The sequence below is a fragment of the Nerophis lumbriciformis genome, linkage group LG14, assembly GCF_033978685.3.
Source record: "Nerophis lumbriciformis linkage group LG14, RoL_Nlum_v2.1, whole genome shotgun sequence".
In the NCBI taxonomy this organism is placed as follows: domain Eukaryota; kingdom Metazoa; phylum Chordata; class Actinopteri; order Syngnathiformes; family Syngnathidae; genus Nerophis; species Nerophis lumbriciformis.
Genome location: NC_084561.2, coordinates 39,524,189 through 39,548,823, shown reverse-complemented (window position 1 = coordinate 39,548,823; position 24,635 = coordinate 39,524,189). Strand labels below are relative to the sequence as shown.

General features: G+C 41.2%; 1 protein-coding gene across 1 annotated transcript in view; it reads right to left on the bottom strand.

The window, feature by feature from the left end:
- LOC133616371 (retinal Mueller cells isomerohydrolase-like) overlaps positions 1 to 8,983 on the bottom strand; it is a 71,970-nt gene extending 62,987 nt beyond the window's left edge. The window contains exon 1 of the mRNA XM_061975542.2: positions 8,883 to 8,983. Within this exon, the coding sequence (XP_061831526.2) occupies positions 8,883 to 8,893 (11 nt within the window). The 5' untranslated portion in view covers positions 8,894 to 8,983. The remainder of the gene's footprint in view (positions 1 to 8,882) is intronic.
- Positions 8,984 to 24,635: the final 15,652 nt, after the last annotated feature.

Sequence of the window (24,635 nt, the reverse complement as noted above, 5' to 3'; positions counted from 1 at the left end):
GACAGACCAAAACAAACAAAGCGTGCATTAACAGATCGATAAAAATTAGTAGCGAGTAGCGAGCTGAATGTAGATAAAAGTAGCGGAGTAAAAGTAGCGTTTCTTCTTAGGCCGTTTATTGAAATACTCCCACACTTTTGACGACTTTTGGCGTGCTTTTTTCCCCTCGCTCGCACCGCTCGTATCGTCTGCTTTGCACTCCGCCATACTGTGACGTAAACATGCGACGCGTCGACGTATTTACGTAACCGATGACGTCGACTACGTCGACGCGTCGTTTCAGCCCTATTCGGTACTATACCACCTCTAAAACAGTGGTTCTTAACCTGGGTTCGATCGAACCCTAGGGGTTCGGTGAGTCGGCCTCAGGGGTTCGGCGGAGGTCGAGACACACCCGACTCATCGTGTAAATAAAAACTTCTCCCTATCGGCGTATTACGGATACGGCAACAGCAGAAGTCAGACTGATTTGCAGGTGTGTAATTTGTTGTGAGTTTATGCACTGTGTTGGTTTTGTTCTTTGAACAAGGTGATGTTCATGCACGGTTCATTTTGTGCACCAGTAATAAAACATGGTAACACTTTAGTATGGGGAACATATTCACCATTAATTAGTTGCTTATTAACATGCAAATTAGTAACATATTGGCTCTTAACTAGTCATTATTAAGTACTTATTAATGCCTTATTCAGCATGGCCTTATTATAACTAAGGCTGCATCTAACGATTATTTTTCTATCGATTAATCTATAGATTATTTTTTTGATTAATCGGTTAATCTACAGATTATTTTTTCGATTAATCTATAGATTATTTTTCCTTTTACCGATTATTTTTTTTATTTAAAATGAAGATGAAAAAAAAAATGTAGGCCATTTTTTTCAAAAGGCATGGCTTTTATTTACAAAAAAAAAAAAGTATGGCCACTCAGTCAACATTGACAACAACATGACAAAATATTCTGTAACAATGTAAACATTTAACAAAATTAAAAGTAGCTTATTTGCTTTTTAATGTGCAAATATAAAAGTAAACATCCAGTGCAAATCTTAATATTCTGCAATAGTATAAGCATTTCAAAAGTAAAAGTATTGCTTTTTTTGCTTTAAAATGTGCAAAAATAAAGATAAACATCCAATACAAAAAAGTGCAAAACGGAAATATTCTGTAACAGTGTAAACATTTCAACAAAAGTAAAAGTATTGCTTATTTGCTAAAATGTGCAAAAAATAAAGATAAACATCCAATGAAAAAAAGTGCAAAACGAAATATTCTGTAACAGTGTAAACATTTCAACAAAAGTAAAAGTATTGCTTATTTTGATTATGATTAAAGTGAAAGTTAATTGTTGGTTTGTACATAGTATATGTAACTGTTAATGTTGTAAAAAGTATTTGCACAACTAATTAACGTTAGCGTTAAAGAGGAGCGCGTCTTTGTAAACACTGAACAGGCAGGCCAAACGCGCCTCTCAGAGCGAAACGGTGCTTTAGTTTATGAATTTACAACGCAGATACAAATGACACATTCATGTTTTTGTGTAATGATGACAACGTATACTCACGCGGACGATTGATTAGTTCAGGGGTCGGCAACCTTTACCAGTCAAAGAGCCATTTTGACCAGTTTCACAAATTAAAGAAAACAATGGGAGCCACAAAAATGTTTTGAAATTTAAGATGAAATAACACTGCATACAAATGTTTTTTTGCTTTGTGCTATGTATAAACCAGGGGTCTCAGACACGCGGCCCACACCTTAATATGAAAATTTAATGCTAGTGCGGCCCATGAGTTTTATATGAATGGCGCTTGACAGCGTCATATTTGTCAACCCTCCCGATTTTTCCGGCAGATTACTAATTTCTGGGCAACTGTTCTCTCGAACGTACCGTGAAGGTACAGCATTTAGCGCCCATTACAACCAGCGTGCCGGCCCAGCTACACGTTGTATGGGGCTCCTGCTTGCTCACGTAAGTGACGGCAAGGCATACTTGGTCCACAACCACACAGGTTACACTGACGGTGGCGGTATAAAAAACTTTAACACTCTTACTAATATGCGCCACACTGTGAACCCACATCAAACAAGAATGACAAACACATTTCGGGAGGTCACAACATAACAAATACCCAGAACCCCATGCAGCCCTAACTCTTCCGGGCTACATTGTACACCCCCGCTACCAAACCCCGCCCACCTCAACCGACGCACGGAGGGGGGGTGGGGGGGTTGATGTGTGGGGGAGCAGTGTGGGGTGGGGGCGGGGTTTGGTGGTAGCAGGGGTGTATAATGTAGCCCGGAAGAGTCAGGGCTGCATGGGATTCTGGGTATTTGTTCTGTTGTGTTTATGTTGTGTTACGGTGCAGATGTTCTCCCGAAATGTGTTTGTCATTCTTGTTTGGTTTTGGTTCATTGGTTGGTTTTGGTTCAAAGTGTGGCGCATTATTAGTAAGAGTCTTAAAGTTGTTTTATATGGCCACCGTCAGTGTAACCTGTGTGGCTGTTGACTAAGTATGCATTGCTGTCACTTACGTGTGCAAGCAGAAGATGCATACAACAAAAGGCTGGGTTGGCACGCTGTTAGTACAGATTGTAGAGGGCGCTAAATGCTGTACAATCATGTCACACCCTTATAATTATTGTTTAGAATGAAAATCGGAGAATATTAATCCGGGAGTTATCTGCGAGAGGCACCGAAATCCGGAAATCTCCCGGGAAAATCGGTAGGTATGCAGCTGAGCCGCATCAGAGTGATCAAAGAGCCGCATGCGGCTCCGGAGCCGCGGGTTGCCGACCCCTGGACTAGTTGATGGTGATGGCAAGAACGCTGTCGGGTGTTTTCTTTTCAAATGTTCGTTCATAGCCGTTGTGCTGCTATGATAGGCCATTTCCGCTCGACACAGTGTGTGTATACAACAACATTATTAGCAGAGGTGGGTAGAGTAGCCAGAAATTGTACTCAAGTAAGAGTACTGTTACTTTAGAGATTTATTACTCAAGTAAAAGTAAGGAGTAGTCACCCAAATATTTACTTGAGTAAAAGTAAAAAACTACTCAAGTTGAAACTTTTATTAGTAGATTGCTCAGTACAGTACATATTCCGTACAATTGACCACTGAATGGTAACACCCCAATAAGTTTTTCAACTTGGTCCACGTTCATCAATTCATGGTACAAGCTCTAGAGTCGCATGTGGCTCTAGAGTCGCATGTGGCTCTGGAGTCGCATGTGGCTCTAGAGTCGCATGTGGCTCTAGAGTCGCATGTGGCTCTAGAGTCGCATGTGGCTCTAGAGCCGCGGGTTGCGGAAAACGTTGCATGTTTAAAAAGGATACAAATGTGAGCCCTCGGAACAGAAAAGTCAACATCTAATTCAGCGAGTATTTCAGTTATTACCTCAAAACACGCTCTAAAGTGCTCTTTCAAATTATATTTTATACTAACAATACCTTTTTCATTACCGGGCATGTTCTATGTTACACCCATTTTCTATCTAGATTAAAACCTGAGATAAACTACTTAAAATGTGAAAAGTAATCTCAAGTTACATACACCACACACTAGGTGGGGCGAAATTATTCTCTACATTTGACCCATCACCTTTGATCACCACCTGGGAGGTGAGGGGAGCAGTGAGCAGCAGCAGTGGCCGCACCCGGGAATCATTTTAGGTGATTTAACTCCCCAATTCCAACCCTTCATGCTGAGTGCCAAGCAGGGAGGTAATGGCTCCCATTTTTATAGTCTTTAGTATGTCTCGGCCGGGGTTTGAACTCACAACCTACCGATCTCAGGGCGGCCACTCTAAGGCAGTGTTTTTCAACCACATATTTTTGCAATCCAGTAATTATAGTCTTCAAATTGTGTTGTTGTCGAGTGTCAGTGCTGTCTACAGCTTGGCAGAGTAACCGTGTAATACTCTTCCATATCAGTAGGTGGCAGCGTGGTAGTTAATTGCTTTGTAGATGTCGGAAACAGCGGGAGGCAGTGTGCAGGTAAAAAGGTGTCTAATGCTTAAACCAAAAATAAACAAAAGGTGAGTGCCCCTAAGAAAAGGCATTGAAGCTTAGGGAAGGCTATGCAGAACAAAACTAAAACTGAACTAGCTACAAAGTAAACAAAAAACAGAATGCTGGACGACAGCAAAGACTTACTGTGGCGCAAAGACGGCGTCCACAAAGTACATCCGAACATGACATGACAATCAACAATGTCCACACAAAGAAGGATAAAAACAACTGAAATATTCTTGATTGCTAAAACAAAGTAGATGCGGGAAATATCGCTCAAAGGAAGACATGAAACTGCTACAGGAAAATACCAAAAAAAGAGAAAAAAAACACCAAAATAAGAGTGCAAGACAAGAACTAAAACACTACACACAGGAAGACAGCAAAAAACTCAAAATAAGTCACGGCTAAGCAAAACCAAACTAAAACTGAACTGGATGAGAAGTAAACAAAAACAGAATGCTGGACGACAGCAAAGACTTACAGCGTGTGGAGCAGACGGCGTCCACAATGTACATCCAAACATGGCATGACAATCGACAATGTCGAAACGAAAAAGGATACAAAACAACTGAAATATTCTTGATTGCTAAAACAAAGTAGATGCGGGAAATATCGCTCAAAGGAAGACATGAAACTGCTACAGGAAAATACCAAAAAAAAGAGAAAAAGCCACCAAAATAGGAGCGCAAGACAAGAACTAAAACACGACACACAGGAAAACAGCAAAAAACTCCAAATAAGTCACGGCTAAGCAAAACCAAACTAAAACTGAACTGGCTGAGAAGTAAACAAAAGCAGAATGCTGGACGACAGCAAAGACTTACAGCGTGTGGAGCAGACGGCGTCCACAATGTACATCCAAACATGGCATGACAATCGACAATGTCCCCACAAAAAAGGATACAAAACAACTGAAATATTCTTGACTGCTAAAACAAAGTAGATGCGGGAAATATCGCTCAAAGGAAGACATGAAACTGCTACAGGAAAATACCAAAAAAAGAGAAAAAAACACCAAAATAAGAGCGCAAGACAAGAACTAAAACACTACACACAGGAAGACAGCAAAAAACTCAAAATAAGTCACGGCTAAGCAAAACCAAACTAAAACTGAACTGGCTGAGAAGTAAACAAAAGCAGAATGCTGGACGACAGCAAAGACTTACAGCGTGTGGAGCAGACGGCGTCCACAATGTACATCCAAACATGGCATGACAATCGACAATGTCCCCACGAAAAAGGATACAAAACAACTGAAATATTCTTGATTGCTAAAACAAAGTAGATGCGGGAAATATCGCTCAAAGGAAGACATGAAACTGCTACAGGAAAATACCAAAAAAAGAGAAAAAAACACCAAAATAAGAGCGCAAGACAAGAACTAAAACACTACACACAGGAAGACAGCAAAAAACTCCAAATAAGTCACGGCTAAGCAAAACCAAACTAAAACTGAACAGGCTGAGAAGTAAACAAAAACATAATGCTGGACGACAGCAAAGACTTACAGCGTGTGGAGCAGACGGCGTCCACAATGTACATCCAAACATGGCATGACAATCGACAATGTCGAAACGAAAAAGGATAAAAACAACTGAAATATTCTTGATTGCTAAAACAAAGTAGATGCGGGAAATATCGCTCAAAGGAAGACATGAAACTGCTACAGGAAAATACCAAAAAAAAGAGAAAAAGCCACCAAAATAGGAGCGCAAGACAAGAACTAAAACACGACACACAGGAAGACAGCAAAAAACTCCAAACAAGTCACGGCTAAGCAAAACCAAACTAAAACTGAACAGGCTGAGAAGTAAACAAAAACAGAATGCTGGACGACAGCAAAGACTTACAGCGTGTGGAGCAGACGGCGTCCACAATGTACATCCAAACATGGCATGACAATCGACAATGTCCCCACGAAAAAGGATACAAAACAACTGAAATATTCTTGATTGCTAAAACAAAGTAGATGCGGGAAATATCGCTCAAAGGAAGACATGAAACTGCTACAGGAAAATACCAAAAAAAGAGAAAAAAACACAAAAATAAGAGCGCAAGACAAGAACTAAAACACTACACACAGGAAAACAGCAAAGAACTCCAAATAAGTCACGGCTAAGCAAAACCAAACTAAAATTGAACTGGCTGAGAAGTAAACAAAAGCAGAATGCTGGATGACAGCAAAGACTTACAGCGTGTGGAGCAGACGGCGTCCACAATGTACATCCAAACATGGCATGACAATCGACAATGTCCCCACGAAAAAGGATACAAAACAACTGAAATATTCTTGATTGCTAAAACAAAGTAGATGCGGGAAATATCGCTCAAAGGAAGACATGAAACTGCTACAGGAAAATACCAAAAAAAGAGAAAAAAACACAAAAATAAGAGCGCAAGACAAGAACTGAAACACTACACACAGGAAAACAGCAAAAACTCCAAATAAGTCACGGCTAAGCAAAACCAAACTAAAATTGAACTGGCTGAGAAGTAAACAAAAGCAGAATGCTGGACGACAGCAAAGACTTACAGCGTGTGGAGCAGACGGCGTCCACAATGTACATCCAAACATGGCATGACAATCGACAATGCCCCCACGAAAAAGGATACAAAACAACTGAAATATTCTTGATTGCTAAAACAAAGTAGATGCGGGAAATATCGCTCAAAGGAAGACATGAAACTGCTACAGGAAATTACCAGAAAAAAGAGAAAAAGCCACCAAAATAGGAGCGCAAGACAACAACTAAAACACTACACACAGGAAAACAGCAAACAACTCAAAATAAGTCACGGCTAAGCAAAACCAAACTAAAATTGAACTGGCTGAGAAGTAAACAAAAGCAGAATGCTGGACGACAGCAAAGACTTACAGCGTGTGGAGCAGACGGCGTCCACAATGTACATCCAAACATGGCATGACAATCGACAATGTCCCCACGAAAAAGGATACAAAACAACTGAAATATTCTTGATTGCTAAAACAAAGTAGATGCGGGAAATATCGCTCAAAGGAAGACATGAAACTGCTACAGGAAAATACCAAAAAAAAGAGAAAAAGCCACCAAAATAGGAGCGCAAGACAAGAACTAAAACACTACACACAGGACAACAGCAAAAAACTCAAAATAAGTCACGGCTAAGCAAAACCAAATTAAAACTGAACTGGCTGAGAAGTAAACAAAAGCAGAATGCTGGACAACAGCAAAGACTTACAGCGTGTGGAGCAGACGGCGTCCACAATGTACATCCAAACATGACATGACAATCGACAATGTCGAAACGAAAAAGGATAAAAACTGAAATATTCTTGATTGCTAAAACAAAGTAGATGCGGGAAATATCGCTCAAAGGAAGACATGAAACTGCTACAGGAAAATACAAAAAAAGAGAAAAAGCCACCAAAATAGACAAGACAAGAACTAAAACACGACACACAGGTAAACAGCAAAAAACTCCAAATAAGTCACGGCTAAGCAAAACCAAACTAAAACTGAACAGGCTGAGAAGTAAACAAAAACAGAATGCTGGACGACAGCAAAGACTTACAGCGTGTGGAGCTGACGGCGTCCACAATGTACATCCAAACATGGCATGACAATCGACAATGTCCCCACGAAAAAGGATACAAAACAACTGAAATATTCTTGATTGCTAAAACAAAGTAGATGCGGGAAATATCGCTCAAAGGAAGACATGAAACTGTTACAGGAAAATACCCAAAAAAAAGAGAAAAAGCCACCAAAATAGGAGCGCAAGACAAGAACTAAAACACGACACAGGAAAACAGCAAAAAACTCCAAATAAGTCACGGCTAAGCAAAACCTAACTAAAATTGAACTGGCTGAGAAGTAAACAAAAGCAGAATGCTGGACGACAGCAAAGACTTACAGCGTGTGGAGCAGACGGCGTCCACAATGTACATCCAAACATGGCATGACAATCGACAATGTCGAAACGAAAAAGGATAAAAACAACTGAAATATTCTTGATTGCTAAAACAAAGTAGATGCGGGAAATATCGCTCAAAGGAAGACATGAAACTGCTACAGGAAAATACCAAAAAAAAGAGAAAAAGCCACCAAAATAGGAGCGCAAGACAAGAACTAAAACACTACACACAGGAAGACAGCAAAAAACTCAAAATAAGTCACAGCTAAGCAAAACCAAACTAAAACTGAACAGGCTGAGAAGTAAACAAAAACAGAATGCTGGACGACAGCAAAGACTTACAGCGTGTGGAGCAGACGGCGTCCACAAAGTACATCCGTACATGACAACACCAAAATAGGAGCGCAAGACAAGAACTAAAACACTACACACAGGAAGACAGCAAAAAACTCAAAATAAGTCAGGGCGTGATGTGACAGGTGGTGACAGTACACATACTTTGAGACAAGAACTATAGTGATGCATGCATGGTTATGCTTTAAAGTCATATCCAACAATTACAACAACGACTTTTTACTGTCAACTCAGTTTAGTTTTTTAATGATTTCTGCTGGTGGTGTGCCTCTGGATTTTTTTCAACGAAAAAAATGTGCCTTGGATCAAAAAAGGTTGAAAAACACTGCTCTAACGGACTTTAACTTTAGATTACTTTTCACATTTTTAAGTAGTTTATCTCAGGTTTTAGTCTAGATAGAAAAATTGGTGTAACGTAGAACATGCCCGGTAACGAAAAAGGTATTGTTAGTATAAAATAACTAGCACTTTTGAGCGTGTTTTTGAGGTTATCTGCCAAGAGAACAAGAAAATACGACTTATTCTAAAATGAGGCTGCACATTTGCGCCCTGTTATGTAATCCTGGAAGCCCTTTTAAATGTTTTCCAGCATTTTAAGTAAGAGTTTATGGTACTCACCGGCTGACCATGCTGCTGCTGTGTGGCGCTCACAAATGTTCTATAAGACACAGACACACAGTGTTGCGCAAGCAGTCCAGGCTCCATTTAAAAAAAAACAAAAAAAAAAACACTCACCGATTCCTTGTGGTGGGATGGAAAAATGAGCTCCTCCTCTCCACATATCCATGCCCCCTCCTCTGCATCTCCCCTTCCTCCTCCATGTTGCCTGAAGCAAACCGAACAAGCCGGCTTTGTCCCGCGAGCCCCACGGCTCCACGCAAAACGTAGGATCTTTATTTACCTGTTAACACACATGCCTACCATTCCAGGCCAGATGTCCACTGTTGGGGACGGTGGTGCTGGTGACACGTGTGAAAGAATGCTCTAATTAGTTGCAGACCCGTTGAAGCGGCGGAAACTGTTTCCAACTCGGCGGTTGTGGTCGTGTGGAAAACAGCACAGCGACACAGAGAGAGGATAAAAGAGCCGCTGGAGTGTAACTAATGTGTGCATTGATAACAAGTCAGCATTCATCCATAAACTAGAAGTTTGTAACATACGTGAGCACCTTTTGAGGAAAAATACATTTCTAGCAGCACAAAGTGGTCAAAAGTTTACATACATTTGTCCATCTCCATCCATCCATCTTCTTCCGCTTATCCGAGGTCAGGTCGCGGGGGCAGCAGCCTAAGCAGGGAAACCCAGACTTCCCTCTCCCCAGCCACTTGGTCCAGCTCCTCCCGGGGGATCCCGAGGCGTTCCCAGGCCAGCCGGGGAGACATAGTCTTCCCAACGTGTCCTGGGTCTTCCCCGTGGCCTCCTACCGGTCGGACGTGCCCTAAACACCTCCCTGTTTAGGGCACTGTGTTTTTAAAAACATTTCAATTTGTGGAAAAAATGCAGGTGAAATCTAAAAAAATATATATATATAACAAAAGTAATAAACCCAAAATTTCACAACACCCCCTACAGTATATATATAACAGTATATATATATAATAAAATATACAGTATATAAAATATACAGTATATATATAATAAAATATACAGTATATAAAATATACAGTATATATATATATATAATAAAATATACAGTATATATATAACAAAAGTAATAAACCCAAAATTTCACAACACCACCCTACAGTATATATATAATAAAATATACAGTATATAAAATATACAGTATATATATAATAAAATAAATAAAATATACAGTATATATATATAACAAAAGTAATAAACCCAAAATTTCACAACACCCCCCTACAGTATATACAGTATATATATAACAAAATATACAGTATATATATAATAAAATATACAGTACCGGTATATAAAATATACAGTATATATATTATAAAATAAATAAAATATACAGTATATATATAACAAAAGTAATAAACCAAACATTTCACAACACCCCCCTACAGTATATACAGTATATATATAACAAAATATACAGTATATATATATATATATATATATAATAAAATATACAGTATATATATAATAAAATATACAGTATATATAATAAAATATACAGTATATAAAATATACAGTATATATATATAATAAAATAAATAAAATATACAGTATATATATAACAAAAGTAATAAACCCAAAATTTCACAACACCCCCCTACAGTATATACAGTATATATATAACAAAATATACAGTATATATATAATAAAATATACAGTATATATATAATAAAATATACAGTATATGTATAATAAAATAAATAAAATATACAGTATATATATAACAAAAGTAATAAACCCAAAATTTCACAACACCCCCCTACAGTATATACAGTATATATATAACAAAATATACAGTATATATATAATAAAATATACAGTATATATATATAATAAAATATACAGTATATATATAATAAAATATACAGTATATAAAATATACAGTATATATATATATGATAAAAAATAAAATATACAGTATATATATAACAAAAGTAATAAACCCAAAATTTCACAACACCCCCCCTACAGTATATACAGTATATATATAACAAAATATACAGTATATATATAAAATATACAGTATATAAAATATACAGTATATATATAATAAAATAAATAAAATATACAGTATATATATAACAAAAGTAATAATCCCAAAATTTCACAACACCCCCCTACAGTATATATATATATAACAAAATATACAGTATATAAAATATACAGTATATATATAATAAAATATACAGTATATAAAATATACAGTATATATATAATAAAATAAATAAAATATACAGTATATATATAACAAAAGTAATAAACCCAAAATTTCACAACACCCTCCTACAGTATATATATATAACAAAATATACAGTATATATATAATAAAATATACAGTATATATATAATAAAATATACAGTATATAAAATATACAATATATATATAATAAAATAAATAAAATATACAGTATATATATAACAAAAGTAATAAACCCAAAATTTCACAACACCCCCCTACAGTACCTATGCTTTAAAGCAGTGGTCCCCAACCTTTTTTGCACCACGGACTGGTTTAATGTAGGCATTATTTTCAGGGACCGGCTTTCCACTCGTGTCAGATAAATACAGCAAAATTAAGTGCATGAAAAATACAACTCACTATAATTCTGAATTAGTGGAAGCTTGTTTCTTTGCAATGAGATGCAGATGGAAATCAGCCTTTGGCTACAATCTGTCACGTTTATATTTTATATGTTCATTAATAAGCATTTTATCATGTCACAAAGTTACAACAAATTTAACAGATGGCAACTTCTTATGAGGAGTTTTATTGTACACCTATAAATGAGCTTATTGGTGTGTTTAGAGCAGGGGTCGGCAAACCAAAATGTTAAAAGAGCCATATTGGACCAGAAATACAAAAAAATAATCTGTCTGGAGCCGCAAAAAATGTCAAACCTTATATAAGTGTTATAATGAACACAACACATGATGTAAGTCTATATTGGCTATTTTAGCCTACTATCAAAATGACTATGTGTCGCAGGCTGATGCAAATCTTCGTTGACAGAAATGTAATATTTATTCTACACATTTTTACAACATTGGAAAACATTACTAAAATGGAGGCTTTTCAGAGGGTGAGATAACTCCTGGAAATGACTGGCTTAGAATGGCCAAAGGTGTATACGTGTGTGTCCAAGTTGAAGGAAACGGAAACTACAAATAAAATGACCTCAAATATACCTAAAAACCAGGCATAATGATGCATTATAGCATGTTAGCATCGATTAGCTTTCAGTCATGCAGTGACCAAATATGTCTGATTAGCACTCCAACATAAGTCAATAACCATACTTGCCAACCCTCCCGGATTTTCCGGGAGACTCCCGAAATTCAGCGCCTCTCCCGAAAACCTCCCGGGACAAATTTTCTCCCGAAATTCAGGCGGAGCTGGAGGCCACGCCCCCTCCAGCTCCATGCGGACCTGAGTCCGCTTTCCCACGATATAAACAGCGTGCCTGCCCAATCACATTATAACTGTAGAATGATCGAGGGCGAGTTCTTGGTTTCTTATGTGGGTTTATTGTTAGGCAGTTTCATTAACGTCCTCCCAGCGCGGTAACAACACACAACAACAGCAGTCACGTTTTTTGTCTACCGTAAAACAGTTTGTCTGCCGTAAACAGCAATGTTGTGACACTCTTAAACAGGACAATACTGCCATCTATAACATCAATAACATACGGCTTTTAGAGAGTGCAGTGCACAACTGCGCACACAACAAGGAGACGAAGCAGAAGAACGAAGAAAATACAGCCATGGCGACGCCGACGACGAGGAAGATGAAGAAATACGCTTAGTTGCACCTTTCCTGCCTGAGGCCGGCGATTAGTTGCAAATCTTGCTTTATTGATCGCTTGCACACAGCCAATCCAACACAAAACAAACTAGTCCCCGCCCGCACTCACGCTACCGCTCCCTCTCTTCTCTCGCCCACACACTCACTGACGTCACTCACCTCACATGCTCACCTATTAAAGGGCCACACACACACATACGCTACTCTCATAACAGCTTGTAAGTTCCAAGCCGCAGCTGCGATTGGACCTGGATAGCCTCCGGGAAGAAGTAGTGGACTACCAAGTGCTTGGCACTGAAGATCTTCATCAGGAAGCAAAGATTGACCGGTTTTGGGCCATGCTAGGGAGAGATGGAAGATTCCAGGCTCTTTTGTGCGTGCCACACATCAATGCATCATCAGAGAGGGTGTTCAGCATGGTTAGAAAAATAGTGACAGAGAATAGAACAAGGATGGACAATTCAACCCTTAACTCAACAATGAGTAGATGAGTGTTATGTGTAAATAAATGAACAATGAAATTCAAGTATTTCTTTTATTTATATATATATATATATATATATATATATATATGAAATACTTGACTTGGTGAATTCTAGCTGTAAATATACTCCTCCCCTCTTAACCACGCCCCCGCCCCACCCCGACCACGCCCACCCCCCTCCCCCCACCTCCCGAAATCGGAGGTCTCAAGGTTGGCAAGTATGCAATATCAACAAAGATCACATTTGTGGCTCCACGCACAGCATAAAACGTTTGACGGACAAATAGAGACAGAGAAGGAGTGGCATAAAACACGTCTTTCTGTGGCAGCATCAAGGAAAGTTGCACATGCAAACAAACTATGGTGTGTTCAAGGACTTCCAAAATTAGGACAAAATGGCGCGCGCCAATTACTCTCATCAGTGAAGCATGTTTAATGTAAACAGTGGGATTTCTAGCAATTAGGAAGGTTTGCGTCATGTTTGTCCTCCTACAGAAGCCATCCATCCACCCATCCATCCATCTTCTTCCGCTTATCCGAGGCCGGGTCGCGGGGGCAGCAGCCTAAGCAGGGAAACCCAGACTTCCCTCTCCCCAGCCACTTCGTCCAGCTCCTCCCGGGGTAACCCGAGGCGTTCTCAGGCCAGCCGGGAGACATAGTCTTCCCAACGTGTCCTGGGTCTTCCCCGTGGCCTCTTACCGGTCGGACGTGCCCTAAACACCTCCCTAGGGAGGCGTTCGGGTGGCATCTTGACCAGATGCCCGAACCACCTCATCTGGCTCCTCTCCATGTGGAGGAGCAGCGGCTTCACTTTGAGTTCCTCCCGGATGACAGAGCTTCTCACCCTATCTCTAAGGGAGAGCCCCGCCACCCGGCGGAGGAAACTCATTTCGGTCATAATCCAAAGCTCATGACCATAGGTGAGGATGGGAACGTAGATCGACCGGTAAATTGAGAGCTTTGCCTTCCGGCTCAGCTCCTTCTTCACCACAACGGATCGATACAGCGTCCGCATTACTGAAGACGCCGCACCGATCCGCCTGTCGATCTCACGATCCACTCTTCCCTCACTCGTGAACAAGACTCCGAGGTACTTGAACTCCTCCACTTGGGGCAAAGATCTCCTCCCCAACCCGGAGATGGCACTCCACCCTTTTCCGGGCGAGAACCATGGACTCGGGACACTTGTAAAGACCATAATTTCATGGCTGTCTTGAGTTTCCAATCATTTCTACATTTCTTGTGATAGCGTTCATGAAGTTTGGTTCTTTTATGAATTTATTTTGGGTCTACTGGAAATGTGCTGGGTCAAAAGTATACATACAGCAATGTTAATATTTGCTTACATGTCCCTTGGCAAGTTTCACTGCAATAAGGCGCTTTTGGTAGCCATCCACAAGCTTCTGCTTGAGTTTCAGACCACTCCTCTTGACAAAATTGGTGTAGTTCAGCTAAATGCTTGACGGTAGGTATGGTGTTCCTGGGATTAAAGGCCTCACCTTTTCTCCTCCAAACATATTGCTGGGTATCGTGGCCAAACAGCTCAATGTTTGTTTCATCTGACATCACATGGACAAAGATAAGACCTTCTGGAGGAAAGTTCTGCGGTCAAAATTGTTGCAGTTCAGCTAAATTTGTTGGTTTTCTGACATGGTTCTACGATCAAAGTAAAACTGGACTCACTGGTGACGGTGGCAGAGAAGAGGACTGTGGACAAACTAGTGAGCATCCTGGATGATGCCAGTCACCTTCTGCATATTGTTGTCAGTAGCCAGAGGAGTCTGTTCAGTGCTAGACTGCTTCATACCAAGTGCAGGACTAATAGACTCAAAAACTCCTTTGTCCCACACGCCATTAGACTGTACAAGTCCTCTCTGGGAGGGAGGGGGGTACTAGGATGACAGGGGATGCAAAACAATAACAGTGCAATACTTTTTCATAACATAGTCACTACTGTCTAGTTTCTCTTGTTATATTCTTATTTTACTGTTATATTTTTATTCTCCACGTTGCTTTTTACTTGTATTCTTATTGTAATATTTTTCTATTTTGTTTCCATTTATACCCCCATTATTTACTTTTTACTTTTCAAATTCGATCTCAATTCTGTACACTGCTGCTGGAATTTTAATTTTCCTGAGGGAACTCTCCTGAAGGAATCAATAAAGTACGATCTATGGACTTGTTTCTTCAGCATTGTCCACACGTTTAAAGGGGAACATTATCACAATTTCAGAATGGTTAAAACCATTAAAAATCAGTTCCCAGTGGCTTATTTTATTATTCAAAGTTTTTTTCAAAATTTTACCCATCACGCAATATCCCTAAAAAAAGCTTCAAAGTGCCTGATTTTAACCATCGTTATATACACCCGTCCATTTTCCTGTGACGTCACATAGTGATGCCAACACAAACAAACATGGCGCATAGAACAGCAAGCTATAGCGACATTAGCTCGGATTCAGACTCGGATTTCAGCGGCTTAAGCGATTCAACAGATTACGCATGTATTGAAACGGATGGTTGTAGTGTGGAGGCAGGTAGCGAAAACGAAATTGAAGAAGAAACTGAAGCTATTGAGCCATATCGGTTTGAACCGTATGCAAGCGAAACCGACGAAAACGACACGACAGCCAGCGACACGGGAGAAAGCGAGGACGAATTCGGCGATCGCCTTCTTTTTTTTTTTTTTTTGTGTCCTGTCCAGCTTCTCAGGCAAATCATATAGTTGATGTAGATGCCCATGTCGGCTGTTCAGATTTACTTTACAAAAGAGAAGTGTAGGATACTTCTCTTGTTGCCTTATTTGTATTTGACTTTATTAAATGTATTTATATTATCATTTAGTGCAGCCGGGCCGGAGCAGGAGGGGATAGAAAGAGAGAAAAAAAGAAGACAGAGGGGGAAATTGTGGGGACAAGAGGGGGATTAGACAGAGAGACAAAAACAACAACAGCAAACAACAACAACAACAACAATAGAGCAACATCAGCAAATATGACATGTACAAATATGATGGTAAAAGTAATAGCAAATAAGCAGTTAGCGAAAAATAAAAAATAATACAGAAATGACAATGAGCATTATTACACTACAAATGGATCAATACAAATACCAATAGAAATAGCGCTATTGATAATGAACAATACCAATAATTTACCTTTATTATCAACAATACAGTTGTTTAAATGCAACAATACATATACGTAATGATAACTTGAGATACGAAAGAATGCAGAAAAATGGAGGGGGAGAAAGAGAAGCAACCTACATTAACCTTGTAGATTGTTATAGTCACAATAGGTTAAGCTTTGTCAGTGTGCCATGTGTTACACCCAGTTTACCCTAGGGCAACAACGTTAATATATGTTTGATGAAACGTGATTATGTGCATGAGTGTAAGTATGCATATGTACTTGTATATGTACAGAATGTGTATATGTGTTTGTACAATGAATGTATATGTACAGAATGTGTATATGTGTTTGTACAGTTAATGTATATGTACAGTATGTGTATGTGTATGTTTGTATATTGAATGTGCGTGTGGATGTACGAACATTAGGTAGGTAAATATGTACTGTATTTGTGTATGTATGTGGGAGCGTAGGTACCTATGTACGTATGTGAGCATATGTGAATTTGCATGTACAATACATTCGACTCCTAGAGTGCGTGGGAGCCAGAGCACGGCCCCATCACCCCCGAGAGCCCAACCCACAAACAGGAGGCGTGGTGCCCAGGGAACCAGGGACCACCGCCCCCACGCAGCCAAGCCGGCCAGCGACAGGAACCCCAGAGCCCGACCCACCGTACCGCCCACAAGGGCCAGCAGCAGGCCGCAGACAGACGCACCCGGCAGAGGACAGGGCACGAGAAAAGCAGGGGACAGCCAGACCAGACTATTGAGCCATATCGGTTTGAACCGTATGCAAGCGAAACTGACGAAAACGACACGACAGCCAGCGACACGGGAGAAAGCGAGGACGAATTCGGCGATCGCCTTCTAACCAACGATTGGTATGTGTTTGTTTGGCATTAAAGGAAACTAACAACTATGAACTAGGTTTACAGCATATGAAATACATTTGGCAACAACATGCACTTTGAGAGTGCAGACAGCCCAATTTTCATCAATTAATATATTCTGTAGACATACCCTCATTGGCGCTCTTTTCCTGAAAGCTGATCTGTCCAGTTTTGGAGTTGATGTCAGCAGGCCAGGGAAGCTAGGGTCGATATTCTTCTCTTGATCATCTTTGGGACGGTGTGAGCCAAGACATCCAGGGGGTTTAGCTCGCTCGTCTGCGGAAACAAACTGCCGCCATTGCTTGCCGTGCTCCCGAGGTCCTTTGTCCCTGAATTGCTCACACACTCCGGCAGATTCAATGGGGGTCTGGCGGCAGATTTCTTTGACTTTATCGTTGGAAATGCATCTGCTTTGAGTGTCGCAGGATATCCACACATTCTTGCCATCTCTGTCGTAGCATAGCTTTCGTCGGTAAAGTGTGCGGAACAAACGTCCAATTTCTTGCCACTTTCGCATCTTTGGGCCACTGGTGCAACTTGAATCCGTCCCTGTTCGTGTTGTTACACCCTCCGACAACACACCGACGAGGCATGATGTCTCCAAGGTACGGAAAACAGTCGAAAAAACGGAAAATAACAGAGCTGATTTGACTCGGTGTTTGAGAAAATGGCGGATTGCTTCCCGATGTGACGTCTCGTTGTGACGTCATCGCTCCGAGAGCGAATAATAGAAAGGTGTTTAATTCGCCAAAATTCACCCATTTAGAGTTCAGAAATCGGTTAAAAAAATATATGGTCTTTTTTCTGCAACATCAAGGTATATATTGACGCTTACATAGGTCTGGTGATAATGTTCCCCTTTAAAAAATGTGTCTCCTCAGTTCCCTAAAGTCAGGACTTTGGGGAGGCCATTCTAAAACCTTCATTCTAGCCTGATTTAGCCATTCCTTTACCACTTTTGACGTGTGTTTGGGGTCATTGTCCTGTTGGAACACCCAACTGCGCCCAAGACCCAACCTCCGGGCTGATGATTTTAGGTTGTCCTGAAGAATTTGGAGGTAATCCTCCTTTTTCATTGTCCCATTTACTCTCTGTAAAGCACCAGTTCCATTGGCAGCAAAACAGGCCCAGAGCATAATACTACCACCACCATGCTTGGCGGTAGGTGTGGTGTTCCTGGGATTAAAGGCCACACCTTTTCTCCTCCAAACATATTGCTGGGTATTGTGGCCAAACAGCTCAATTTTTGTTCCATCTGACCACAGAACTTTCCTCCAGAAGGTCTTATCTTTGTCCATGTGATCCCAAATATAAATATTGCTGTATGTATACTTTTGGGCGCAGTTGGGTGTTTCTCATTTGGCCACTCTATATATAGCCACGCCCCCTCCAGTAATATATATAGTTGGCACGTTGTGTAAATGGTAAATAAAAACAGAATACAATGATTTGCAAATCCTTTTCAACTTATATTCAATTGAATAGACTGCAAAGACAAGATATTTAAGGTTTGAAATGAGAAACTTTGTTATTTTTTGCAAATATTAGCTCATTTTGAATGTGATGCCTGCAACATGTTTCAAAAAAGCTGGTACAAGTGGCAAAAAAGACTGAGAAAGTTTAGGAATGCTCATCAAACACTTATTTGGAACATCCCACAGGTGAACAGGCTAATTGGGAACAGGTGGGTGCCATGATTGGGTATAAAAGCAGCTTCCATGAAATGCTCAGTGATTCACAAACAAGGATGGGGCGAGGGTCACCCCTTTGCGAACAAATGCGTGAGCAAATTGTTTAAGAACATTTCTCAACCAGCTATTGCAAGGAATTTAGGGTTTTCACCATCTACGGTTCGTAATATCATCAAAAGGTTCAGAGAATCTGGAGAAATCACTGCACATAAGCGATGATATTACGGACCTTCGATCCCTCAGGCGGTACTGCATTGAAAAGCGACATAAGTGTGTAAAGGATATCACCACATGGGCTCAGAAAACCACTGTCAGTAACTACAGTTGGTCGCTACATCTGTAAGTGCAAGTTAAAACTCTCCTATGCAAAGCAAAAGCCATTTATCAACAACACCCAGAACCGCCGCCGGCTTCGCTGGGCCCAAACTCATCTAATATAGACTGATGCAAAGTGGAAAAGTGTTCTGTGGTCTGACGAGTCCACATTTCAAATTGTTTTTGGAAACTGTGGACGTCGTGTCCTCCGGACCAAAGAGGAAAAGAACTATCCGGATTGTTCCAGGGTCAAAGTGTAAAAGCCAGCATCTGTGATGGTATGGGGGTGTATTAGTGCCCAAGGCATGGGTAACTTATACATCTGTGAAGGCACCATTAATGCTGAAAGGTACATACAGGTTTTGGAGCAACATGTGTTGCCATTCACGCAATATATTTTCCATGGACGCCCCTGCTTATTTCAGCAAGACAATGCCAAGCCACGTGTTACAACAGTGTGGCTTCATAGTGAAAGAGTGTGGGTACTAGACTGGCCTGCCTGTAGTCCAGACCTGTCTCCCATTGAAAATGTGTGGTGCATTATGAAGCCTAAACTACCACAACGGAGACCCCCGGACTTTTGAACAACTTAAGCTGTACATCAAGCAAGAATGGGAAATAATTCCACCTTAAAAGCTTCAAATATGTGTCTCCTCAGTTCCCAAACGTTTACTGAGTGTTGTTAAAAGGAAAGGCCATGTAACACAGTGGGAAAAATGCCCCTGTGCCAACTTTTTTTGCAATGTGTTGCTGCCATTAAATTCCAAGTTGATGATTTTTTGGAAGAAAAAAAATGAAGTTTCTCATTTCGAACATTAAGTATCTTGTCTTTGCAGTTTATCAATTGAATATAAGTTGAAAAGGATTTGCAAATCATTGTATTCTGTTTTTTGTATTTACGATTTACACAATGTGCCAAACTTCACTGGCTTTGATTACCAAAATGGGAGGTGTTGAAATCGCCATGTAAAGTCGCTAATGCTAATAATTAGCATCGAGCTAGCGCATTTTGAAAATTGGAGCCTTAGTGTACATTTGAGCATCTTCTTCTTTGCTTAGTTTGAATGAAAAATTGTAACATTACAAAGAGGCAGTCCAACCGAGTCTGCTGTGTGTGTGCTTGATTGCTTGTTTCCCGGCCAAATACTTGAGCAGGTGCAGACTAAGATATCGAAATGTGGCACCGACTGATTTTCCGTGAATCGATACACAGTCTAGCTATAAAAGTACCGAATTCAATACCAATTCGTGATTTATTGTGGGACAATCGGTAGAAAATGGATGGATATAAGTGAATATGCTTCAGTCACCTTTGACCCCTTTTAAGAGTAGGCCAATGCTTAAAAAAACAGTCCTTTTGGGGGAGGGGCTGTCTATTTAGATGCAAAGAAACCCCTCGAAGCTTACTGACCTTGCATCTCTCCCCTGTAGTTCTTCAACAACACCAGCTAGTGATGTCACCATGGTGTCGACTTTCAGCAGCAGTTTCGCGGCCAATCCAACTTCGGACTGGCCCGGGTTGACAAAGCGGTCCTGTGTAAAATGTCGAGAACAAATGAAAAGTAAGTTCTGACTGGAACTTATGTTTTAGGAACGCTAACTTCCTCTCACGACAAACAATTTGTTGGAAGCCCTCGCTCATCCATTGGTGCGAGGAACTTGAAGCAGAGAGGAGGGAGCTGAAAGAGCGCGAGCATGCCCATATAAGTACATCCTGCACACGAGGATGCCCATATAAGGATATCCTGCACACACTTCCATCACTGTTAAAACAAACAGTTTTCAGAGGCATCCAAACTGCTTGCAGACCAAATCCAAATGCATGAACCTTATGATTTTATGCTTTGGTAGTTTTTTAACAAGAATGTCCAGCATTGTAAAAACATTTTTAGTTAAAAAAAGGGAACAATCATCATAGGTCTCCTTTAAAGCAGTGGTCACCAACCACCGGTCCGGGGCCGTGACGCATTTGCTTCCAGGCCTTAGAAAACGGCAACGCCCGGCTTTCGAGCCACTCTTTAGCGCCACCCGAGTGGCTCCCTGGAGCGTTTTCAAAAATGTATTAAAATAGAAAAAGATGAGTGTGGGGGTGGGCGTGGCCTGCGGACCTGCAGCGAAGCGGGGTGTGCCAGGACCGGCTGCGAGATCAGCGACAGGTGCTGTTGCGTCGACCAGCTCTTCCTCCCAGGGAATCTAAGTTACTGGTCAATCCCAAGTTCTTTCGATGACATACAGGTATATGCTGAGTAAGAAGGACCATCAAGACAGAATAGGAATATTATCAAGTTTTACTGAAATTTCAGGAGATCAGCCCACACTAATACATTCATATCGGCTACTCTAGTTGATCTAACATTCATGTGGAAGAGCCAACTTCTTGAACACAAAGAAAGCCCCCACTTCTCCCTCTCACAACACTAATAAGGAAAGAAGTGGGGGATGTATTCACATTCCGATGGTTAAGACACTAAACAGACCTCTGAAGACAAAGAGAAACTGGTAGAATATACAAAGGAAAAGTACTAGTTGTTCTAAACATGGCTATGAATAAAGAAAGAACTCTTGAACATATATGCATTCTCCACAGTGCATAGATGGCTTACCTGGCCCTGGTTGTCTAATCACCTGTCGCTCTGTTAAAAGGCAGGAGGAGAGTGGAGTTGGTGGTGGAGCATGAGCTAGAGCGAGACAGACTACACACTGGAGAGAAACCATTCATGTGCTTAGTTTGTAGTAAACGATTGCTGAAAGGCACACGAAAGACAATTTATTGAAAAGTAAAACATTATTGTCAACCTGGAAGAGCTTGGCATGTCAGTGATTGGTGGTCCGAAGAACCCGGAAACGAGAGTCCTCCACAATGAGGAAAAAAATAAATAATTTTGTTTTAATGTGGTTTCTTGACAAGACTCTGCAACATCGCGTGGACATCGGGGTGGTACCTCTGGATTGGCAGACCGGGGTGTTGGTTCCTCTCTTTAAGAAGGGGAACCGGAGGGGGTGTTCCAACTATCGTGGGATCACACTCCTCAGCCTTCCCGGTAAGGTCTATTCAGGTGTACTGGAGAGGAGGCTACGCCGGATAGTCGAACCTCAGATTCAGGAGGAACAGTGTGGTTTTCGTCCTGGTCGTGGAACTGTGGACCAGCTCTATACTCTCAGCAGGGTTCTTGAGGGTGCATGGGAGTTTGCCCAACCAGTCTACATGTGTTTTGTGGACTTGGAGAAGTCATTTGACCGTGTACCCTGGGAAGTCCTGTGGGGAGTGCTCAGAGAGTATGGGGTAAAGGACTGTCTTATTGTGGCAGTCCGCTCCCTGTACGATCAGTGTCAGAGCTTGGTCCGCATTGCCGGCAGTAAGTCGGACCCGTTTCCAGTGAGGGTTGGACTCCACCAAGGCTGCCCTTTGTCACCGATTCTGTTCATAACTTTTATGGACAGAATTTCTAGGCGCAGTCAGGGTGTTGAGGGGATCTGGTTTGGTGGCTGCAGGATTAGGTCTCTGCTTTTTGCAGATGATGTGGTCCTGATGGCTTCATCTGGCCAAGATCTTCAGCTCTCACTGCATCGGTGCATCCCAGTGCGAAGCGACTGGGATGGGAATCAGCACCTCCAAGTCCGAGTCCATGGTTCTCGCCCGGAAAAGGGTGGAGTGCCATCTCCGGGTTGGGGAGGAGATCTTGCCCCAAGTGGAGGAGTTCAAGTACCACGGAGTCTTGTTCACCAGTGAGGGAAGAGTGGATCGTGAGATCGACAGGCGGATCGGTGCGGCGTCTTCAGTAATGCGGACGCTGTATCGATCCGTTGTGGTGAAGAAGGAGCTGAGCCGGAAGGCGAAGCTCTCAATTTACCGGTCGATCTACGTTCCCATCCTCACCTATGGTCATGAGCTTTGGGTTATGCCCGAAAGGACAAGATCACGGGTACAAGCGGCCGAACCCTTCCTCCACCGGGTGGAAGGGCTCTCCCTTAGAGATAGGGTGAGAAGCTCTGCCATCCGGGAGGAGCTCAAAGTAAAACCGCTGCTCCTCCACATGGAGAGGAGCCAGATGAGGTGGTTCGGGCATCTGCTCAGGATGCCACCCGAACGCCTCCTCAGGGAGGTGTTTCGGGCACGTCCGACCGGTAGGAGGCCACGGGGAAGACCCAGGACACGTTGGGTCGACTATGTCTGGGAACGCCTCGGGATCCCCCGAGAGGAGCTGGACGACATGGCTGGGGAGAGGGAAGTCTGGGCTTCCCTGCTTAGGCTGCTGCCCCCGCGACCCGACCTCGGATAAGCGGAAGAAGATGGATGGATGGCTTCTGTAGGAGGACAAACATGACACAAACCTTCCTAATTGTTAGAAATCCCACTGTTTACATTAAACATGCTTCACTGATGAGAGTAATTGGCCCACGCCATTTTGTCCTAATTTTGGAAGTCCTTGAATGCACCGTAGTTTGTTTACATGTGCAACTTTCCTTGACGCTGCCACAGAAAGACGTGTTTATGCCATTCCTTTGTTTCGATTTGTCCATCAAACGTTTTATGCTGTGCGTGAATCCACAAAGGTGAACTTTGTTGATGTTATTGACTTGTGTTGGAGTGCTAATCAGGCATATTGATGCTAACACGCTATAATGCATCATTATGCCTGGTATTTTAGGTATATTTGAGGTAATTTTATTTGTAGTTTCTGTTTCCTTCAACTTGGACACACACATATACACCTTTGGCCATTTTAAGCCAGTAATTTCCAGGTGTTATCTCACCTTCTGAAAAGCCTCCATTTTAGTAATGTTTTCCAATGTGGTAAAAATGTGGAGAATAAATATTACATTTCTCTCAACGAAGATTTGCATCAGCCTGCGACACATTTTGATAGTAGGCTAAAATAGCTAATATAGACTTACATCATGTGTTGTGTTCATTATAACACTTATATAAGGCTTTACATTTTTTGAGGCTAAAGACAGATAATTGTTTTGTATTTCTGGTCCAATATGGCTCTTTTAACGTTTTGGGTTGCTGACCCCTGCTCTAAACACATCAATAAGCTCGTTTATAGGTGTACAATAAAACTCCACATTAAATGTTGCCATTTTTTAAATTTGTTATAACCTTGTGACATGATAAAATGCACATTAATGAACATATAAAATATAAACGTGACAGATTATAGCCAAAGGCTGATTTCCATCTGCATCTCATTGCAAAGAAACAAGCCCGGGGCGTCCACTAATTCAGAATTATAGTGAGTTGTATTTTTCATGCACTTAATTTTGCTGTATTTATCTGACACGAGTGGAAAGCCGGTCCCTGAAAATAATGCCTACATTAAACCGGTCCGTGGTGCAAAAAAGGTTGGGGACCACTGCTTTAACCCTTGTGTAATGTTCATATTGTTTACTCAGCCAGCGTT